At 37.0% G+C, this 20,832-nt stretch overlaps 1 protein-coding gene across 1 annotated transcript in view; it reads left to right on the forward strand.

Annotated features, from left to right (window-relative positions):
• Nucleotides 1-276: 276 nt before the first annotated feature.
• The window catches only part of sh3d19 (SH3 domain containing 19), a 33,547-nt gene continuing 12,991 nt past the window's right edge, over nucleotides 277-20,832 (forward strand). The window contains exons 1-8 of the mRNA XM_084107056.1: nucleotides 277-433; nucleotides 11,288-11,327; nucleotides 14,325-14,365; nucleotides 14,515-14,560; nucleotides 15,864-15,999; nucleotides 18,563-18,743; nucleotides 18,829-19,746; nucleotides 19,829-19,942. Coding sequence (XP_083963182.1) covers nucleotides 361-433; nucleotides 11,288-11,327; nucleotides 14,325-14,365; nucleotides 14,515-14,560; nucleotides 15,864-15,999; nucleotides 18,563-18,743; nucleotides 18,829-19,746; nucleotides 19,829-19,942 — 1,549 coding nt within the window. The 5' untranslated portion in view covers nucleotides 277-360. The remainder of the gene's footprint in view (nucleotides 434-11,287; nucleotides 11,328-14,324; nucleotides 14,366-14,514; nucleotides 14,561-15,863; nucleotides 16,000-18,562; nucleotides 18,744-18,828; nucleotides 19,747-19,828; nucleotides 19,943-20,832) is intronic.

The following is a 20,832-nucleotide window of genomic DNA, read 5'->3' on the forward strand; positions in this document are numbered from 1 at the left end:
CTTATTTTAAGTGTTTTCTAATTTCTTATTTAATCTTATAAATCTTCTTTAATCTTATCATTATTACCTTTTTTTTTTAGTCTTTTCCGCCCTCTTCTGAACAGCATGTACAGACGCGCGTGCACAGCACACTCATCAGCTTGTTATGATGCTCGCGCAAAAGCGCCAAGCGCAGTGTTCAGTTCATCAACAGTTCCCGTTTAACAGACACAGGTCTGCGATAACTCAAACTATACAACTGACTTTTTATTCAAACAAAACATACCGTTAGTGTTTTTAAAGAGAATTCAGACATCTTCTCAGTTTTGTTTAATATAGTTAAAGGTCTGGATTTTAAACACGGACATAGCCGTTAAACTAATGGCTGAAGCACGGAATGATGGAGATGAAGAATTTCCAAATGTTTCTATTACGAGGAGAAGAGGTTCAACAGGTAGGACAATTATTACTGTTACAATTACTTCTGTGACAGATTTAAGATTCTGTAGTTTCACATCACAACACTGTTATGTTTTGCGACTGTTTGAAATCTTAGCGTGGTTCACGGATTTTGCAGACAGCGGACAAAAATGTCACAAATTCACCTAGGCTACTACTTTTGAAAATAGTCCACTTTATTAATCAGAGATTATCAATATAATATTCTTCACGCAAATTTACCATTACATTTAATTTTCTCTTCATTCACTTAAAAAGTTAAAAACTTTTTGTTTTTGCAACTTGGTCCCTACTTTTTGTCAACACTCTTAGATAGGCTATGCCTACATGAAACATACAATCAATAAATATCAAAATCATCCTTCATCCTGATAGTCATCTTGTTTGGTTATTTATTTACATAGGCTATAAATATATATCAACTTAGTCTATTTGTGGGTTTTAGACGATTTCTCTAATTTTCAAATCCTCGTTAAATAGGCTACACCAGAAAATATAAAAATTGGCTTATGCATGTCTGAAATAAATTGTTAACACTACTATTTAAAAACCTCCAATTAATTAACTTATTAAAGTGAATGCAACTTTTGACAATATTAATAATAAATATTTGTCACATTGTTTATTTATCCAGTGGTGCTGCTGCTGACCCATATAGTGAGGAAAAGGAAAACACATTCTGTGAGAAAATTGAAGGAATTGCACCCAATCATTATTGGCCTATACCTCTGGTTCACAATATTCAAGAATTTTTTTTTTGTGTGTATTATTATTTAGCATAGGCAATTTGTTAATAACATTGAAAAACATCAGAAAGTAAAAACTGATCTGTGGAAAGTTCCTCTTGCTCTCCTCAGCATTAGTCTGGGTGTATATCGGTGAGTCAGCTGTGAGTGGGAGGAAAAACAGCAGGTTACAGCTTTTCCCCTATGTTGACACACAACAGGTGACACAACTGAGGAAACATGAGGCAGCAGTTGTGCTTGCAGCAGCCTGTGTGAAAGCATACCACCTGTGCAGCGTCATATGTGTGTCCGGACAGTTGGCATACTCAACATATTAAACTGTCTCACATGTTGTTCAGTCTTTCATATGATTTTTTTTTTCTTATGGTACAAAAACATAGGCTTAGTTTTGAACCTTGAAGCATTGTTTATAGAGGAAAATATGAAATTGGTGTCAGTGGGTACATGTCCTTATAACAAGTGTCTATAGCCTTCCTACTTCCTGCCTACCCCTAATCTCATCTACTCAAAGGCATCATAAAATCAAAATGGACAATTTTATATGGAATGTTGCAGTATATATTATGAAGTATTTATCCGTGCACATCATTTTATTTTTTTTAGTCATGTGCCCTCCTTATCTTAAATAAAAATAACTTTCCCTCTCTCTTGCAACAACATTTGTTCTCTTCTCTGATGATGTGTTCAGCGGCGCAATGCGAGACAACCTGTCACTCAAATCAATAGCAAAAGACAACCATCCAACGAGCGAGTCATTTCCCGATGGACAAAATCAAGTCCAATCCTACATTTTTTTTTTTTTTTGGGTTTCACCTGGATATACAACACAATAGGGAAGAAAAGGCGATTGAAACTTCCGTTTCATGCCGACTTAAAAAAATGTCTCTTGAAGTCATGATGAAATGCTCCAGTTTCAACATGTTCCAGCAGACTGTTATCATAGCATTATCTACGCTCTGCATTGGGCAGCACCTAGCAGGAAAGTCCCGTTTTCATTAAAATTCTTTAACCGTACAGTTCAGCATTACACAATATTAGTTCTTGCCCTTGAATTTGATTGGTTGAGTGTTCTGATATGCACTGCTAGTGGTGGTGATTTTTTTATTGACTCTTTCTGCACGTTTTATTATTCCAGTAGATGGCGACAAGTAACCATCTTTGAGTAAACCATTGATTATTCACTTTATCATTTCAACCAATTAGTTGAACAGTGATTCATTCAGGAAAAAAAAAAAAAAACACTACTACTGTGTGTTTTTCAGAGATGTGAAACACATCTGTTTCTCCAACAAAATCAGTCACCTTTCCAATCATCTTATGATGTTTTTGATGTTTTTTAATTGTGGCCTATTTTTCTAACGGGGAAGTTGTGCTGTGTTTAATTTGACTGCAAGTTTATATATTGTATTAATGTTTAATGTTTTGTATGCCAGCGTGCATTTTGTTGTAGCTCATTGATAATCATTAACCCAACTTACTTAAGTAAATATGGGTAAATGTGCTGTAAATAATATAGTGGGTGTGAAAGCATGCATTTATATTTTTACAACTTTTCCAGTGTTCCAGTGTGCTTGTTTTGTCTTTTGGGAACGTTCTGTGAGATATAAGAGTGCAGTGTGACTCTTACTTTGACATGTTGTTTAGTCATCAGTGACCTCACCGGCCGCTGTGTCAGTGGCATTTCACATTTAGAGGACTGACATCTGTGCTTTTGCCTGCTGGCTTCTCTCAGACTTTTATGTCAGTATGATCTTTTATTTAATATTTATGTAGTACAAAAAAAGAAATTGCACTTACAAGTAAAACAAATGTACATATTTATATGTTTATATATAGGCCTATATATATATATATATAGTTATCTTTCTATTCAAAAATATTGTACACTATGTTACTTTATGTATTAAAGGGATAGTTCATCCAAAATGAAAATTCTGTCATCATTTTAACTCATAGATTTTAGGTTGTCGGGGACACATTAAATGTCATCTGTCATCTGCTAAACTCATCTAGGCTTACTCACTAGTCCGCTTTCACAGCCTCGTTGTGTTGATAATCATGATCATGCAAACTATATAACTCGAACTTCCAGGGAAATAAACAAAGATTTTGTTTGAGGGGGGCGTGGCCAAAAAAGTTTGAGAACCACTGCTTTAAGGTGTGCTAGTAAGTCTGTTGTTTTCTCCATGATTTGGAAAGAGTTGTTCAAAGTGGATTTAGCTTCTATCCTGTGCTGTTTGGTGCAATCTGATTTCAGGTCAGTGTGAACATGTTTTGTCTCTCAGTACAATGTGTGAAAGTGTTGGCCTACACAGACAGGCTCAGAGACACTCTGTCAGCACAAATGTATCCTATAGTCTGTCCATAAGGCCTTCCAACTTGTCTAAACACAGATCAGTATCCACAAAATTGTCTCACATGTTTTCAACTGAGAATGGAAATCACTTGATGTTTAGATTTTTTAAAAATTTCAGAATGAGAGCTTTCTTTTTTCCTCCACAAACTCTAGTTCTCCCCCGCTTTTTATGTCTCCCAAAGGCCCTGTTTACACTTAAGGCCGGTTACATAAAACACTTGACGATTAGTTGACGATAAATTAGTCATCTAATTTTTTTTCTTTAAGACTGGTCTTATTGTTTTAAAGCCTTTTTTTTTTTTTTTTTACATAAAAATGTAGGCTAGATTATTTGAATCGGAAAAGTAAGACTGATTACCACTTTGTCTAACTGCTAGTTGTTCAGATGTTCTTAATACACAGTCTAAAAGTCCCCCTCTGCTGGAAATCAAGGTTTTAATATTGTTTATACGTCTATGTGGTGTTTTTAATAAGCTTAAAGACCAACCATGTGCAAGTCAAAACCATTGCTGAGTATTTTCTCCTTAAAACTGCAGTGAACCAAAGACAGTCTCAAAAACATGGTTTGAAATCGCTGGTGTTTCTGACGTCACAAACTACCTTGCAACCGATCACATCTACGTGTGATCCTCAACGAGTGATTCTCTGAGCTGGTGTGAGTGAGTGGAGTTGGGGCTAATTTGCATATACATAGAACAGCGTATACTAAATGAGGCAAGGGTGTAGAATTCAAGTTATTTTAAGGCATGATGATTTTTTTTCATGGAAAATCAGAGATATCAAGCATAGCCTTAGTTCTGGCAGGTCACGTTAGTCAAGCTCGCATCAGCTGATCCACATCTACCTATAGGAATACGATGCCTATCACTGTATACATATATAAGCTCCTTCAGTATTATCAGCAGCTATCGCGTTTCTCAGGAGCGAATTACCCTCCTCCATGCCCAGTCAGGATTTGGCTTTCTGATTCCCCTTGAATCAGAATAAATTATCGAATAATGTTGTACTTTAAAATCTTGAATTAAATATATTTGCAAACTTTCATGTTGGTTCTGTTATGTTTACCCCAAGGGGGGTTATTGCTGCTCTCCCTGCTCTTATCCATGCTAGGCTGCATGGATGCGCAGGGAGTTCTCGCCCAGAACGGAACCATACCGCCAATCCAAACTGTATGCTAATTGTCAATCATATTTGACGGTAGTGGTCCTGACAGAACAGAGATTGGTGATCAGAGATGAGTTTTAAGGGATAAAATGATTGACTAAAGGGGAAATTTATGCAACTGGTGATCCATTTACATTGTTGCAGCAGCTGTTTTCACCCTCTGTCTGAACGTTTATTTAAAATCCACCTTCTTAAATGGTTGTATGCTCTAATTGGTGATCTTGCCCCAGTCTGTTGTGATTGGTCTACCGTAGAGTACTGCACGGGTTCGGGTACCCGACGGGTGACCCGCAAATTTTGCTCAAACGGGTGAAAAACGGGTGCGGGTCGGACACGGGGGAAACGATCACGTGCAAACGTAAAAATATATGCATATTTTTAGGAACACATCTACAAAAATATTTCTGTATTTCAAGTTGATAAAATAATTTAAAATCCACATCAGTTTATTTGTGCCCACGCCACGCGCCACGCCCTACCAGGATCTATAACGTTAATTACCTAGGCTATTACTTTCACTTTTAAAAATTCCTCATAACCGCGCGCGCGATCTGCAGTCGTGGATGCTGAGGAGTTGAAGAAAAGAATAGCTAGTGAGATTGTAAAGTTGTCGACAATACGTCATCAAAAGTCAAGTCCAGTGTGTGGGAGAAATTTGGAGTTATCTGAAGAAAGCAATATTGTGAAAGGCTTTGCTGCATGCAGTTTCGTGTTGGATTATAGCCGCAAATGTGGAACTTCATCGCTGAGGAAGCACGCAGATAACTGTGGTAACAAACCAAGCAGTTCTATCGAACAGTATTTTTCAGATTTAACACTGTTCAGTATGTGTGGTGTGCAGTGTTTGAACCCAACATTGTCAGATGTAGGCTAGACGAAATTGCGTGGCAGATATAGTGTTGTAGCCGCGTCTGTTAGGCTCAGTTTTGTGGTAACGTTAGCCATGTTCTTCATGTAGCCTACCGGCCTTTTGACAGCTTCGGCTGAAGTTGTCCTTGTGTTAATTGTCGTTATAACTTCTGTATGACCTGGCAATAAACATTTTTGTAAGTGTGTCTATAATGTGATTGGCTAAACTGATTTTATTTCGGGTGCGGGTCGGGTGTCGGTTCTATTTTAAGCGGGTCGGGTCGGGTGCGGATTTTAATTGGTGCTGTTGACGGATAACGGGTCGGATGCGGTTTGAAGCACTGCGGGTACGGGCGGGTGCGGATTTACAAAATCGGACCCGTGCAGGACTCTGGTCTACCGCTTACAGTGTGTGTTGAAAAATGTAATGCCCCACAATAACCAGTGAGTCCCGAAGCTTCCAAAGGCACAGTAAATACTACTCTAACTACGCTAACTATAGCATCAGTTTTTCCATATCAGTTCAAGCCCGAGTCCGATAAGCACAGTCAAGAAGAACAAGCTAATCGACCCGAAAAAACATTTGCTAGAACAAGTGAAAAAAAAAAAAACTTTCCTCAACAAAGAGATAAACTCTTCCTGGCCTTATACCCACTTTTGTTTGAGGGTGAGGCAAAGTAGCCAGCAGGTGGGCATTGTGCAAATATGTGACATGGTGACATAGCTACGTTATGGAAGAAATGGCAGTACTACAAACAAGGGGTTTGAGGCAGGTGTTTTATGTTGGAGAGATTCACTCCCTTTTTCGTGGACGTTCTGCTTTGTAATTTTTTTCAGATTGTTTACATGTACAAGCAGCTATATTACGCACTAAAGGTTAAATAAAAAAAATAAAAAGCATAATTGGTCCCCTTCAAAATTGGCATGAAAGCGAAGTTACGTTAGTCTTTTCTTCCCTATTGTGACGTAGGCCGTTATCTTAGTAAAACGGCTTCTCAAACAAGAAAAAGTGTTGGGTGGAACTTGATTTTGTCCATTGGGAATTGAGTGGATCGTTGGATCATTGTTGTTTGCTATTGCTGTGATCTCATATTATACAGTGATTCAGAGGAATATGGCCTATATGGATTGCATACATTTGAGGGGGAGAAATTGCTGCATTTTCTCTATTTAGTTGTTTATATGTATATGCATATGTTACTGTGGTTATATGTTTAATCGTATGTGAGTATTTATTATGCTTGTTTAATTTTTGCTCTTTTCCCTCCATTTAATTATGTAACAATCTGATACTTGTACTGTGCTTGAGATGCTTTTAATAATAAAAAAATAATAATAATTGCTGCATTTTCAAATACATAAAAAAAGGTATTTCATACATGGATACTGTAGCTTTTGACAGTACTGCGCAAGGTAGTGACATCATCTAGTGGCTGTATGTGGAACAGCTTTAACATCTCAGCAAGGCTCCAAAATTAACACTCGTCAAACGCCAAATGCAAGTAAAAATATGAAAAGGTGTTAATTTAATGAATTTTAACAATGTGTGGTTGTAAGAATGCAAAATGGATTTGTGATTATCAATGCGATAAATGGTCAAAAAACAAATGTAGCTAACTTTTCAAATAGCTGATTCATCTTGTTTCCCTTTATCAAAATAATTGCATAAAGCATCCCTCTCTGAGTGCAAAAAAATAAAAATAAAAATTCTGAAGTTTACATGACAAGAAGTGTTAAGGATATCTCAATATCATTTTAGATTCTTGTTGCTACAAAACTTTTCTTATTTGGAATCTACATTTTTTAAGGCCCTATATGGTTCAATCCCAGAGATATTGGGATGTTCAGATGATGTTAAAATGAACAAATATCCTTGATATTTGAACAAATATTTCTTTCAAATATCCTTGAAACCAGAGGTGTAAAGTCCAGGGGTCAGAAAGTAAAAGTCCTGCCATATGTTTATTACACCCATGAACTCAGCCAGCTGATATCACTAATTAGTTCTATCTCCTGGCTGAAAAACTGTGCTAATTAGCAAATCCAGGTGATTGGAACAAAATACTGAGGAGAACTTTTACTTTCTGAACCTGGACTTTACACCTCTGCTTGAAACTGATTCAAATATAGATTCTTATACACTTTTGAGAACAAGGTAAAGTGCCTCAACTTGACCATTTCAGCGGATTTTTGTATTTGGAAATGTTGTATGCAGTTGTTTTGATAGAGGGAAACAAGATACATTTCTAGTTTCAACATTGTTTATTCTTCAGACATTCATCTTTAAACACAATAAGTATCAGCTGTGCGCAAAGTGAACCACATTTGGTTTTTGACCATTGCAAATTGGTAAAATACAACAAAATAAACATGGAGCTGCATTGAGATCCCCATATCTATGAGATTGAACCATATAGGGCCTTAAAAATTAAGATTGCAAAGAAAAGTTTATTAAGAATTAGAAGGATTTTAAGATATCTTTAATAGTTTATTTACAGGCATACAAACTTTGGGAAAAAGAAAATGATGGCACTCCGACAGGTATGTTGTATGCAGTTGTGTTGATAGAAATTAACGAGTTTCAACAGTTTTTGTTGTTCAGATATTCCTCTTTAAAAGAAAAAAGAAAAAGAAAATCAACTGTATGCAAAGTGACCCACATTTGTTTTTCTGACCACTGTAAATGTTCAATTGACCAATTTACTCATGGAGCTGCATTAAGATCTCCATATCTCTGGGATTGTACCATATTGGGCCTTTAAAAAGAAGATACCAAAAGAAATGGTTGTTAACAACCAGAATCTAAAACGATATTAAGGTATTTTTAATAATTCTTGAGTTACAGGCATGCAAACTTGTCAAAAAACACAATCATTGCTTTTCCCGTTTTTGAACTGTCACCGTTGGCATATATTATAATGCAACAAAGATTGCTAAAATCAACAGATTTTACTAATAGATCTACCAATCTCTGTTTAAAAATAAAATAATGATGTTGCCATCTTTCTAAAGTCATTTTTAGCCCCCTGTAATTTGGCTCGAAATCTCAGGTGAAAATGGTCATTTTGACCCCCCTCTACAAAATAGTGGATTACTCAGAGTACATATCTATGACATTTAATATTTTGGCTTTCATCACTGTCTATCCATCCGTCCGTCCGTCCATCCATCCACCCACCCGTCTGTCCGTCCATCCGTCCATCCAAGACACAGAACAATGAACAGAGATAAAGTGACTAAGGTGCTGTTTCCACGACACCATTTTCAACTAAAAACGTTTTGTCTTTTGACTGTTCGTTTACACGACAATGGTGTTTTGGGTGGGAAAGAAAAGGAAACTTTTGAAAACGGGTTTCAAAGTCTCAGTGTAAACAACAAAAACGGAAATCTCTGAGGACGATGACATCATGCACATGTGTATTACGTATTCAGTCTATTGTATTTCATCGCCATCTAATGGTCTGGCAGCAGAATACAGCATTTGTCGAATCCACGAAAACGACTAAAAACGCTGTATTCTGCTGCCAGGCCATTAGATGGCGATGAAATACTATTGACTGAAGACGTAATACGCATGTGCATGACATGATCGTTTTCAGAGATTTGCGTTTTTGTTGATTACACGGAGACTGTTTTCAAAAACTTGCACTTTGAAACCCGTTTTCAAAAGTTTCCTTTAGGCCCTGTTTACACGAGAACGCTCGCAGGTGAAAACGTAAAAATATTTTATCATATGTGCCTTTCGTTTAGACGGCGACGGCATTTTTGGGGCTTAAAAACGCAAAAAAGTGAAACCACCCTCCAGAGTGGAAATCATAAAAACGCTCCACCGTCGTGTTCCCGTCTAAAGGGTAAAAACGCAAAAGTCTGCTAGACAGTGAAGGTTGTACGCAGGTGCGCGGACTTGGTGGTGTTGTGTGGCAGTGCTTCACATTGCCACCTAGCCGCCTGGAGTGCATACTACATCGAATTTCACACACTTTTGCGTCACCATATGCACGCAGATTTCCCCCCCATAACGCTTGTCTATACGCAGAATAAAAAGTGATAACGCAACGCCACTTTTGCGTTTTCTCTTCAGATCGTTTCCGTGTAAACATAGCCTTATTTAGGCACCCAAAACGCCGTTGTTGTGTAAACGAACGGCCAAAACGCATAAAAAGTTTTAAATTTTTAGTTTAAAACCCTACAACGAACAACAGGTGAACGTAATCCAATCAGAAACCAAAGAAACTAACTATAGCAAACAGAACTCAGGCAAAGCAGAAAATCTAAAAAAAGTAATCTATAGATAGATAGATTGATAGATAGGTTTAAGTTGTCATTTATGCGTAAAGGTAACTATTTCAGTTGCTATACTTGTTTAATAGCATTTTTTAAGAACTGGTTAAGATTCTTTTTAGAACCAGTCAAAACCACATAACCTGGATTTGAATGGAATCTGTCATTTATCTTTGCTTATTGTAGTAACCACCAATCAGCAACTTGTTGAATGTGAACATTTTTTTGAGTGCCAGAAATTCCATTTGGAACTTCGGTCTCTGTATACTGATCTAAGATCAGTTTTGTACCTTTGTAGTGGTTTCAAGACTCTTTTGAAAGTGAAAGCTGGTCCTAGATTAGGACGAAATCCATATAATCTTCTATAACGTGATAAAGCTGATGTTTTTTTTCTGATATCAGGATGTAGTTTGTTAAACCAATGAACCGCTCAAGGATAGCAGGCAGAAATATTTGACTATTGTTAATGTCAAAAAAGAAATACTTCCTGATTGGCCGCATTCCTGCATGGCACACTGGCTGTGTCAACATACCTAATGAAAAAAAGAGACGTCACTTTTAGTTGTGGGAGTTGTGCTTCCTCACAGACACAATTTATTCAGAAGGTGGGCAAAGGACTCTGTCTGAGTTACTTATATTCTCTGCAACATATGCAGGTAGGACTGTATATTTCCAATTAAAGCTTGCTGATAAGTAATGTATCAGATTGCAGCTATATGTATCATTTTAATTTTTAAACTTAACTTGTAAATAATGCAGTGATTGAAATGATTTGACAAACTCAAATCAAATTACTTCACCAATGCTATTATGGATGAGGTAGGCTATTTTACTTTCTCATACTTTAACACACAAGAGCAGAAACTGGATCCAGCAGGTGTGTCTGGGGACAGTGATCACAACTGCAACAAAGACACACAAAGACCCCTTTGCCAAAGCAGTCATTATGTTTTATGACTTCACTCTCATTACCTGAGGAAAGTTAAACATTCTCTATGAATGCTTGATGTTGTCGGGAGAAACAAGGATCCTACTTTTGTATAGTGTAGTCAAATATGCTGGTCTTGTTTTGTTTGTAGTTTCATATAAGCTTTAATAAGGTGTTAAAAGTTAATATATACTCAAAATGTGTTCAAAAATTAAAAAGGAGGCACCAAATGAACCTGCTTTACTGAAACCATAACCTGCTGCTCAACTGGGCCTGAGTGATGTCAATGTTGAGCGTGGTTTCATGAAAAACTGCGCTGTTGTGGCCTCCAGTTCTCTCATAAGCTCTGCTCTTTAAAACAGGTTTATCAGGAACATACCATACAGTTTAACCAGCCAAACAGACAATGTCACACTACCAGCTGTGCCTGTGGCCTAGTCACTGAATAATGCAAATGTCATGCAGTTAAATTAAATTTGTGCTACAAAGAAATTTAGCTCATGCTTTGTGTTTTATGTTTTGCAGACCGCTCAGAAAGAAATAAACAAGAACACTTACATATAAGGTAAGATCTCTTTACTCACTTGAGGCTCTTAGCCTCTTTGAATTAGGCCTATGCTCTTTACACTGATGCACTGATAGAGGGAAAAAAGAGAAAACATTTGTGAATTTGCTGCTGTCAGGATAAGCTGATTCAACATCTCTGAAATCTTGTCTAGTTTGGTGATACTTTGAATATTCATAATGAGTGTATTGTTAGAAATATTAACCAGTTATTGAAGTTTACAAATTCAATTTTGACCCCTCACAATATGCATTACAAGGCCAAAATTATGTGGAGACTTGAACACCACATTCCCATGTGCTTGTTGAACTGTAACTTCAAAATTATTGCTATTCATAGTGAGGCGGTCCATCCTTTGACACTATAACTGCTTCTGCTTTGAACGTTTTTGATGTTAGAACATGGAATTTGCTCACTTTTAGACCCAAGAGCATTATGGGTGTTTCTTCAACTATGGGGACTTCACAACCTGTGGAATTTCAGACAATAAACTGTCTTAAAATAAACTTTATTTAATTTAACTTGTCTTCTAATGATGTTCAGTAGTAAACAGGCATCACAGGACAACATTGTTCTGAAACACCATGTACGTTTTCACCACAATTTCATTGATACTTTTATGATGGATTTTCATATTTTAAGATTGAAAGTCTGCATCTTGGGACAAGAATAAAACAATAAAATCTATACATAAAAGGCATTTGAAAAGTAAAAAAAATAAATAGTAAAAAGTAAAAAATAAAAATAAAAAAAGTTTCCAAGACAGAATGTTACCTTCACAAAATGTGTGTGTTTGTTAGATTAGATTAGATAACCTTTATTGTCATTATATGTATAACGAAATTAGGAAGTGCTTCCCTTAGTGCCGGATTATACAACACAAACAATGTTACATACGACACAAATATTAAACATATAATACAAAAATAATCAATTTGCAGTAATAAGAAATATATTGCACTAAACCTGTGTGTTCTGTTTGTTTTTAAAGGAATAGTTCACCTATAAAAAATTCTGTGATCATTTACTCTCCCTCATGTCGTTCCAAACCTGAATGACTTTCTTTCTTCTGCAGAACATTAAAGAATATATTTTAAAGAATGTTTGTAACCAAACAGTTTTTTACATTGTACATGAAAAAAAAAACCATCTTTTATTTTTGACAGAAGAAAAAAAGCCATGCAGGTTTGGAAGGACATGAGGGTTATTAAATTACGATAATTTTGATATTTGGGGAGAACTGTCCCTTTAATGAAAATCAAACCCTGGGAGGTAAAAGTGGATGACAAAACACCCACTTATGGACAATCAATTTTGAGTACTCTAACATGGTGTTTACATAATAGTGTTGCTTCATTTAACAACGCTGTTCAATTTTTAACAGTGTCTTAATAAACAAACCCTTTTTATTTGTAGCATTTTTAAAATGACAGCGAAAGGCCTGTGACATAAATCAGAACTAATGGATAGTTGTGCTTGTTTCTTGCTGAGCTAATCATGCCTGTACAGTGAGAGACATCAAGGGTGTGAATCGAACATGTCAGCTGGTTCTCATTTGAAACAGAGCTAAAGCTGCCTCTGAGAGCTTGCTGGTATGCTGGACTGGCCTGACTCTCTCTCTCACTCTCACTCTGTGCTTATGACACATCACTTCAGCTATGCAGAAAGCAGCAGCTTTAAAACGTCCACATAGTCAGGAAGTGAATGCAAGTCTTGAACATGAATGATCAAAGAGCTTTTACTAATGATGAACACTGTAGTTTTTGAAAGGGATGGCGTAATTTGATGTAATGGATTCCTTTAACACTTCATATATCTACTAATGTAAGGTATGAACCGCATGACTTCATATCTTTGATGTCTCTTCATTTGCATTTAATGCTAAAGCTTTGTACAGTGTGAATGTTCAATTGTCTTTTGTTTGCTCTGTGTCTGACACCGTAGTTTCTATGATACAGTATTATTGTTAGATCCAAGATCCATTTCACTGTGCTGTTGAATACTTGACCTGGTTAAAGGAGGATATAAAAGGGAAATGAGCAACAAGTTGTAAAAAAGGACATTCATTTAGATGTAGAGTAATTAAAACAAGTTTTATCAAGTAATAATGCAATAAAAGTTAACATTATGTGAGAAATATCTGTCACCGTTATCTGTTGAAGATATTGTGGTTATACAAATGCTAGTTAGTAGTAATGGGATGTATGTGTTTATTGCTACACTACCTTTCAAAGGTTTGGGGTCAGTAAAATTGTATTTAATGTTTTTGAAAAATGTCTCATACTCACCAATGCTGCTTTTATTTGATAAAAAATATTGTAACATTTTACATATACCTTTAGTATTACCTTTAATATTAAAATAACTGTTTTCTCTTTTAATATGTTTTTAAAATGTAATTTATTCCTCTGATGGCAAAGCTGAATTTTCAGCAGCCATTAAAGGCACTATGTAATTTTTCACCGCTAGGGGTCGCTAACCTCTTCAAAACAATAAGAAAGGCATAGATAGATGACGCAGTGAATGAGCATGGAATCATTGAACTTGTCGTCATGCCAATGGATCTAATAATGTTTATGGGGAAATAATGTTTATGGATGAGTGAATGCATTCATGTTTTTTTAACATGACTGTGGTATGAAGCAGGGCGTGATTGCTAATGAGAGACAGATATCTGCACCACATGTGAGTCCTGGGGGACATAAAGGAATGAGGACATTAAAATTATAGAAAAGAACAGAATTTATTTGAAATAGAAGTCTTTTGTTATATTGTAAATGCCTTTGCTGTCATTTTGATTTAATTTAATGCATCATTGTTGAAAAAAAGTATTAATATCGTTCAACCCCCATATAAATCAGACCACACTTTTAAATGGTAGTGTATATGTTTTGTTGTTACTGTGTTCATTCGCTGTGTCATATGTTAATGTGAGCTAAAAGAATCCCTGGCGATGTATCTTGTCAATATCTTTTTTTTTTCTGTTCACGTTTTTAGTTTAGGACCCCTTTCTTCAATCAAAGCAGGCTTTAAGAGAAGTGAGTAGGTTGTGACGTAAATCTAGGTTTATTTTACTTTCATACATAGTAGAATGTATAATTACAGGACACATTGTAGTAATGTCATGTTTTAACAATATACATGGTCAAATGTGTTATAAAATGCTGAATGCTATCAAATCTTCCAGCTTCTGCAAGAGCTCTCTCACGACCAGACTACTCCAGGGAAAGAAGGTGAGCTTATTGTAACTATTTTTTCCAGTTCTACACTTATGTACAGTGACTTTTGTAAAGGAAGTGATTGGAGGCTGATATGCCAAAAGCCAGATTTAAACTCGCATCTCTTGTGTGACCAACATGATTCAATATTTTGGAGAACATGTGTGAACTGATAGGCAACTCTGTTAATATGAAACACTTAATCATTCTCATATTGTCACAGCTGGGTGAAATAAAGTGCAGGGTGGGTTGGGTGCAGGATCTAATCGCAAGCAGTTAGAAAGTTTATTTACAATGAACTCAAGAACTAAGAACATGAACAGAGCAATGATAACTGACAATAAACAGAAGGAAAAACAGAGCCTAAATACACTAAACAAACCAATCAACTAATGAACATCAGGTGCAAACAATAATCAAACAATGAGTAACCTTGGAGACTAACTAGAAGCAGGGAAAAGGAACTAAGGAAACTCATAGAAAACTCAAACACCGATAAAACAGGACAGAACCCTGAAACAAATGGGCTGCACCCGAAAAACTCATACTTCTCTACTATATAGTAGGTGAAAAACAGTATGTGACGAGTAGTAGGCTACAGTATGTCCAAATTCACAGTGTACTCATAAAAGAGTAGGCAAAAAGTACCTGGATGTCCTACTACTTCCAGCGAGATTCTGAAGTGTGCATACAACACTTTACTATCCCATAAGGCCACAGGAGAGGATTTATGAATTGCAGTGAAGCGACGCAACTGATGCTGGTAGGTCACATGATAATGACAACATGAATGTATTATGTCCAGATTACATTCATACTACACACATTCATACTATATAAAACATACTTTTTTAGCAGTCACAAAGTAAGTACTTGTTCAAAATAAGTACCTACTCTAGAGAGTATGCGATTTCGGATGCAGCCATGCTCTGCTCGTACATTCTTGTCCTGGATACAGTTGCCACCATAGACAATAATCCATTCAAATATGTGGTTACAATTTAGATTATTAGTAAGAAAAAAAAAAAAAATTAAAGTAAAAAATTAGAAAATTTGTAAATAGTCTTTTTTTGTCTAAAGATGATTCTTTAGTCAATCTTTAGACAAGGTAATATTCCTTTAAAAAATACTTATGCATAATAAAAAAGTGGCCAGCTGATTTAGGACCACAGAATATTTCAATAACATTTATGCCAATATGAACCACCTCATGTGTTTTATACAAAACCACAAGCCCGGATATATAGCTGTGCTTTGAAATTTGTGTATAATACATTCATACCTATACCTATTAAGAATAATCTGTTGTTGTTTTTAGGCATTCAGAGATAACCATCCTATCAGCAGAGCCGTTAGCAGCCACTTCTTGGTATCCAGGGGCGTCTGGCCAATTTTCATCCACAGCTTTCACAACACAACCAATCTGGAATGAGAGTGTTCTGACCTCTGTTCAGGTACAGTGATTTATAGCACTATATCCAGTTCAACAGCTGTCATTAACAGACAGTTGTGCCAGACAGGTGTGTGGATTCTCTTTGTTTACTCAGAATGTCTTTACTTTAACTTTTCAAAGCATGGCTACTTTGTCCGTGTGTTTGACAGACTAACACATGAATTACTAACTTACCAATAAACCATTGTCATTATAGAACGAGTCTATAGAACAATGTAATATAGGCCAATTCACACTGCACCGACAGACGGCAACAGATGCTTTGTCGGGTTTTGTTGGATCAGTGTGTTACCCCTGTTGACGTCTGTTACCGTCTGTCAGAGCTTGTTTTCACTGATTGAACATGTTGAATTGGCACTTGTCTGGTCATGGAATATCTGAGAAGGGGCAAACTGTAATCTGGTGATTGTCCGTGTTGGTCTGCGTCTATCGGTGCAGTTTGAACTGGCCTACTGTGTTGTTATGGTAAATACTGAAACTCTTAAAAAAAAAAAAAACTTAAAATTAGAAATAAAGCTGAACTAACTGACATAAATTAATTTGAACTACTACAAGTACTTAAACTAAAACTGAAATAAAATAAAGCTATAAAAAAATAAAAGCTAATTCATATTTAGGGTTGGGTACCGAAACCGGGCACCGATATGGATATGTAACCGGACTGAACCAAAACGCAGATTTCGGTACCACTTAAATGCCTCAGCTGTCGGTTGAAATATCTGCCCTCTGGTTCTCCGAAATGGACGTAAGAAACATCATCACCGCATGTGATTGCTACTTAACCCTTTGACGCGTACAATCGTTCACGTTCAAATCGTGTGATCATCAACTTCTAAATTTAAATCTGCGTTCGCGCGTTGGCTGGCGCTGAGCCAGTGAGACAGACGTGCTGAGTGCTGTATCATCACAACTATTCAGTGTTTCAATCCACACAAGCTTTATTTTAGGTTTCAGACATTAAGTAGCCTACTAGCAAAACAACATTTATAGTTTGTAAAATACACACTGATGTCTATGGAAGTACTTTATTAGTACTGTAGTGTTATTTAGTGTTAAATTATTGTATATGGGTTAGGTGGCTTAGGTTTTATTGTGAATTTATGTAAATTTGTTGTGTTTTGTATTTAGACTACTTATATTTATATATGTACTCAAAAATGTTAATAGCCTATATTGAATTTTAAGATTTTTATTTTTTATTTTTTAAAACAACAACAACAACAACAAAGAAAATGTTCTTTAATGTCATTCACCATCGTTTTGAGGCTCTCTTTTTTTAAAGTATCAGTTCAGGCACCGTTTAGGCACCAGTACCATTTTAAAAGTATCGATTTGGCACCGGTATCAAAAAAAAAAAAAAAAACGATACCCTACCCTAATTATTATCACGAGTTAATTTGCCCATATAATCTTTAAGCTATTAATGTTAAACCTATTTGGCTTGCTGTCGGCAGTGGAGGGGCTCGAGGAAGCAGCTTCAACTCGAGCTTAGATATCTGCCCGGTGGGACTACTAATGCTTGGATGATGAGTGTGGTAGCAAAATGCCTAAATTATGTTGGTGGAGCTGGAGGGATGCCAACACAGCTGTAAAGCGAGTGGGTGCTTATATGCTCCGGCAGTTAATTGAAAGATTAGATGGGTTCACTCCTCCTGAAATTACATTTAGAAACTTCACAAAAATAATACTAAAATATCACTGGGGGATATATGCACATATAGCGTTTTTAAATATTATAATTTTTGTACAAGGAAGTTTCAGTCAGGATTCAAGGGCATTTTTAAAGGTTGTTATATTAGAAAGCATTTTAGAGATGCATGAATATTCAATACAATTATTTTCATGTTATTGCTGATAACCAATACATTTTCATAAAATATTCTAAAGCTTTACTACGGTCTATAAGCAAATCAAAAACACACTCAAACTAAAATAAATAGTTTGTGCTGTATGCTGCATTTCCCAACATTATAATGTACAGTATGTAAATATTCAATATTGGCTTATACTACTAAAAAAAAATAACCAATATAGTGCCGATATTGTAAATAATGTCCACTGGAGGCGAGTTGAAGTGAACCCATGTGACGTTTGATTAAATCCAAAAACATGAATGAATACAAGATAAACAGAGACTAGACTTGACTTGACCATGAAACAAACTCAACTAACAGCAGGTTACATTGAACAAAACTAGACAAAAGACAATGGTAACATGAGGGCTATTTATACACAAGGACTAATCATTAAACAAGGAACATTCAAACAATAAACCAATCACAGAAACACATGACCTCAAACAACCAATCAGAACATGACACATAAGACTAGGGAAGCTCAAGGCATGATCACATGATGGCAAGGGAATCACATGACAAACAGGAACCATGACTATGAGAATTTCAAAATAAATGACATGAACACAAACAAAACCCAAATCAATGTGCCAGATATATTGTGCATTCCTACTCTGTTCTGTAGGACTGTATGGTTTCTGCACACTCGTGACATGTTTGCTTGGTTTGATGCTTGCGTAAGAGTGATTCCCCTCTCTCGTGCTTCAGCTCCCACCATCCTATGAGCAGGTGATCAAGGAGAAGACCCAGGAGCAGGTTACCACACCTTCACCACCTCCACAACACTTATACACAACAACTATTGCCACACAGACTGACTCACTAGAGGAGAATGCCACAGGTCCAGATTCTGGCACGTCCCTGCAGCTGAACCAACAGCCCAGTGGAGGTTAGTCTGTACTGACAAGATTTGGAGTGCACAAATCAATATGAACCATAAACTGATACTCTATGTTTGGTCTTTACTGTTTCAGCAAAGCAGCCAATAAAACCACCTCGGCCATCATTGCCTAAACCCAAACCCATTCCGCAAGAAACCCGAACCAGGTCCCCAACATCCACTCCCAACTCCCAACCCACCGTCGATATAGCCCCAGCCCCACGCCCAGTTCCTCAGCCTCGCTCCAAAACTAAACCCCTGTGCCCAACCAACCAACCAACCAATGTGCAACCTCTGATATCACTGCAAGACAGCTGGGAAGTTTGTCCTATAACCCCTTTGGGGAATTCTGATGCCCATTCAGGAAAGTATCTGAAGGATCTCTTAGATGTCTTCAGCTCCGAACCTCAAAGTGAACTGAGTAACCCTGTCAACATTCAAAGAGAGCAGACAAACCAAACTGAAGAGAACCAAAGTGAGAAGATGACTTCCCTCCACAGCGACCGCAACATCCGATCAAGAATCCAGGCCTTTGAAAGTCAATCTAGCACAGAGATTAATGAAACCTCTGTGCCTTCCCCCCGTCCTCGAAATATTTACGGCAAACCACCTGTGCTGGCACCAAAACCTTCCATTGCCCCTCGGCCCTCTTTCAAAAAGCCCAAAGAAGAGGAGTTTTCACAATTTGACAGTCACTTATATGAAGAGGTCAATGCACCTATGCCAGCTCCAAGACCTCAGCTTTTCAAAAAACCATCCTTCAACTCAAGAGATGAGTCTGACTCTCAGCCTCCCTTCAGGATGGCCCTCATTCCTCCATCGCGACCTTCATTGGTCAAAGTTAAGAATGTAAGTTCCCAGGATGAGGAAGTAGTATTGAAAGGACCTCCCCCGCCACTCAAGCCCAGCAAAGACCTGTTGAACCTTAACAACCACAACTCCACCGCACTTCTGTCTAACATCACATCCACAGCGAACATACTAAACAATGACAACGTGGATGCTGCCATTAGTAAGTTTTAAGGACCACAACACAGGTATTGTGTGTATACATAAATTGAGTAATGCAGATAATTAATGTATCTCTGTCACAGACCACTCTCCCACTAAAACTGCCTATCAAGGGGGATTCGCCTACATAGGATCAAGCATGCAGGGAGTGACCAGGAGACCCACAGTCATCAGAGTCCCCAGTAAAACAGAAAAAAGTGAGTCATTAATAGCCATTGTATTTATTTGTGAGGAACTATTTAAAATTGCCTATGTGCTTTTAATACACATTCATATTCATATATATATGAATGAGCCTATGATTGAACCATACCACATAGTGATCATGGCTGTCAAGCTCCAAAACTCCTTGTGTTGTACTGTTTGTAGGTCATATATTCGGAGTCTTCTGAAGACATATGATAGCTTTGTGTGAAGAAAAGACAAAAATTTAAGTTGTTATACAGTCATAATCTTCCCCTTTGCTGCAGCTCTTAAATCTCAGATCTTACCCATTCCATTATTGTAAGGTGTGTGGCTGTAAGCACACGATGCAGGAGATTCAGAGCAGTAGCAGTCATTTAATAAATCCAACAGAAACATGTAGGAAAACTCAGGAGCTAGACTAATCCATAATCACGTAAAGCAAATGCGACGGAACACTGATCAAAGGAAAATAAGGACTTAAATACAAGGGAGAGCTAATGAACAGAAACAGGTGTGTAATTAATTAGGAGCTATGGAAACTTATAAGAACCGGGAAAACAGAATACAATGACAGTAAAACAGAAATATATAGGGGTGCGTTTCCCGAAAGCATCGTTAGCCAAATATGGTCGCAAGTTCTGTTGTTGTCATAGTTTTCATTGTTGGCATAGTTCGACGAGTCGGTGTTTCCCGAAACCATAGTTACAAGGAACATCATCGCAAAGTTTTGCGGTTGTAACCAGTGTTCGAATTGAGGGGGGGCTGGGGGGGTCCGGGACCCCCCATAAGCATCAAGGGACCCCCCATAAGGCCAAAAAAAATTACCTCGGGGGGTCCCCTGGTTTTTCATTAAAACTAAAATAATAGAAACATAATTTATTAGGTAATATATATATATATA

This window comes from Abramis brama (genome assembly GCF_963993115.1).
Source record: "Abramis brama genome assembly, chromosome: 2".
Taxonomy (NCBI): Eukaryota; Metazoa; Chordata; class Actinopteri; order Cypriniformes; family Leuciscidae; genus Abramis; species Abramis brama.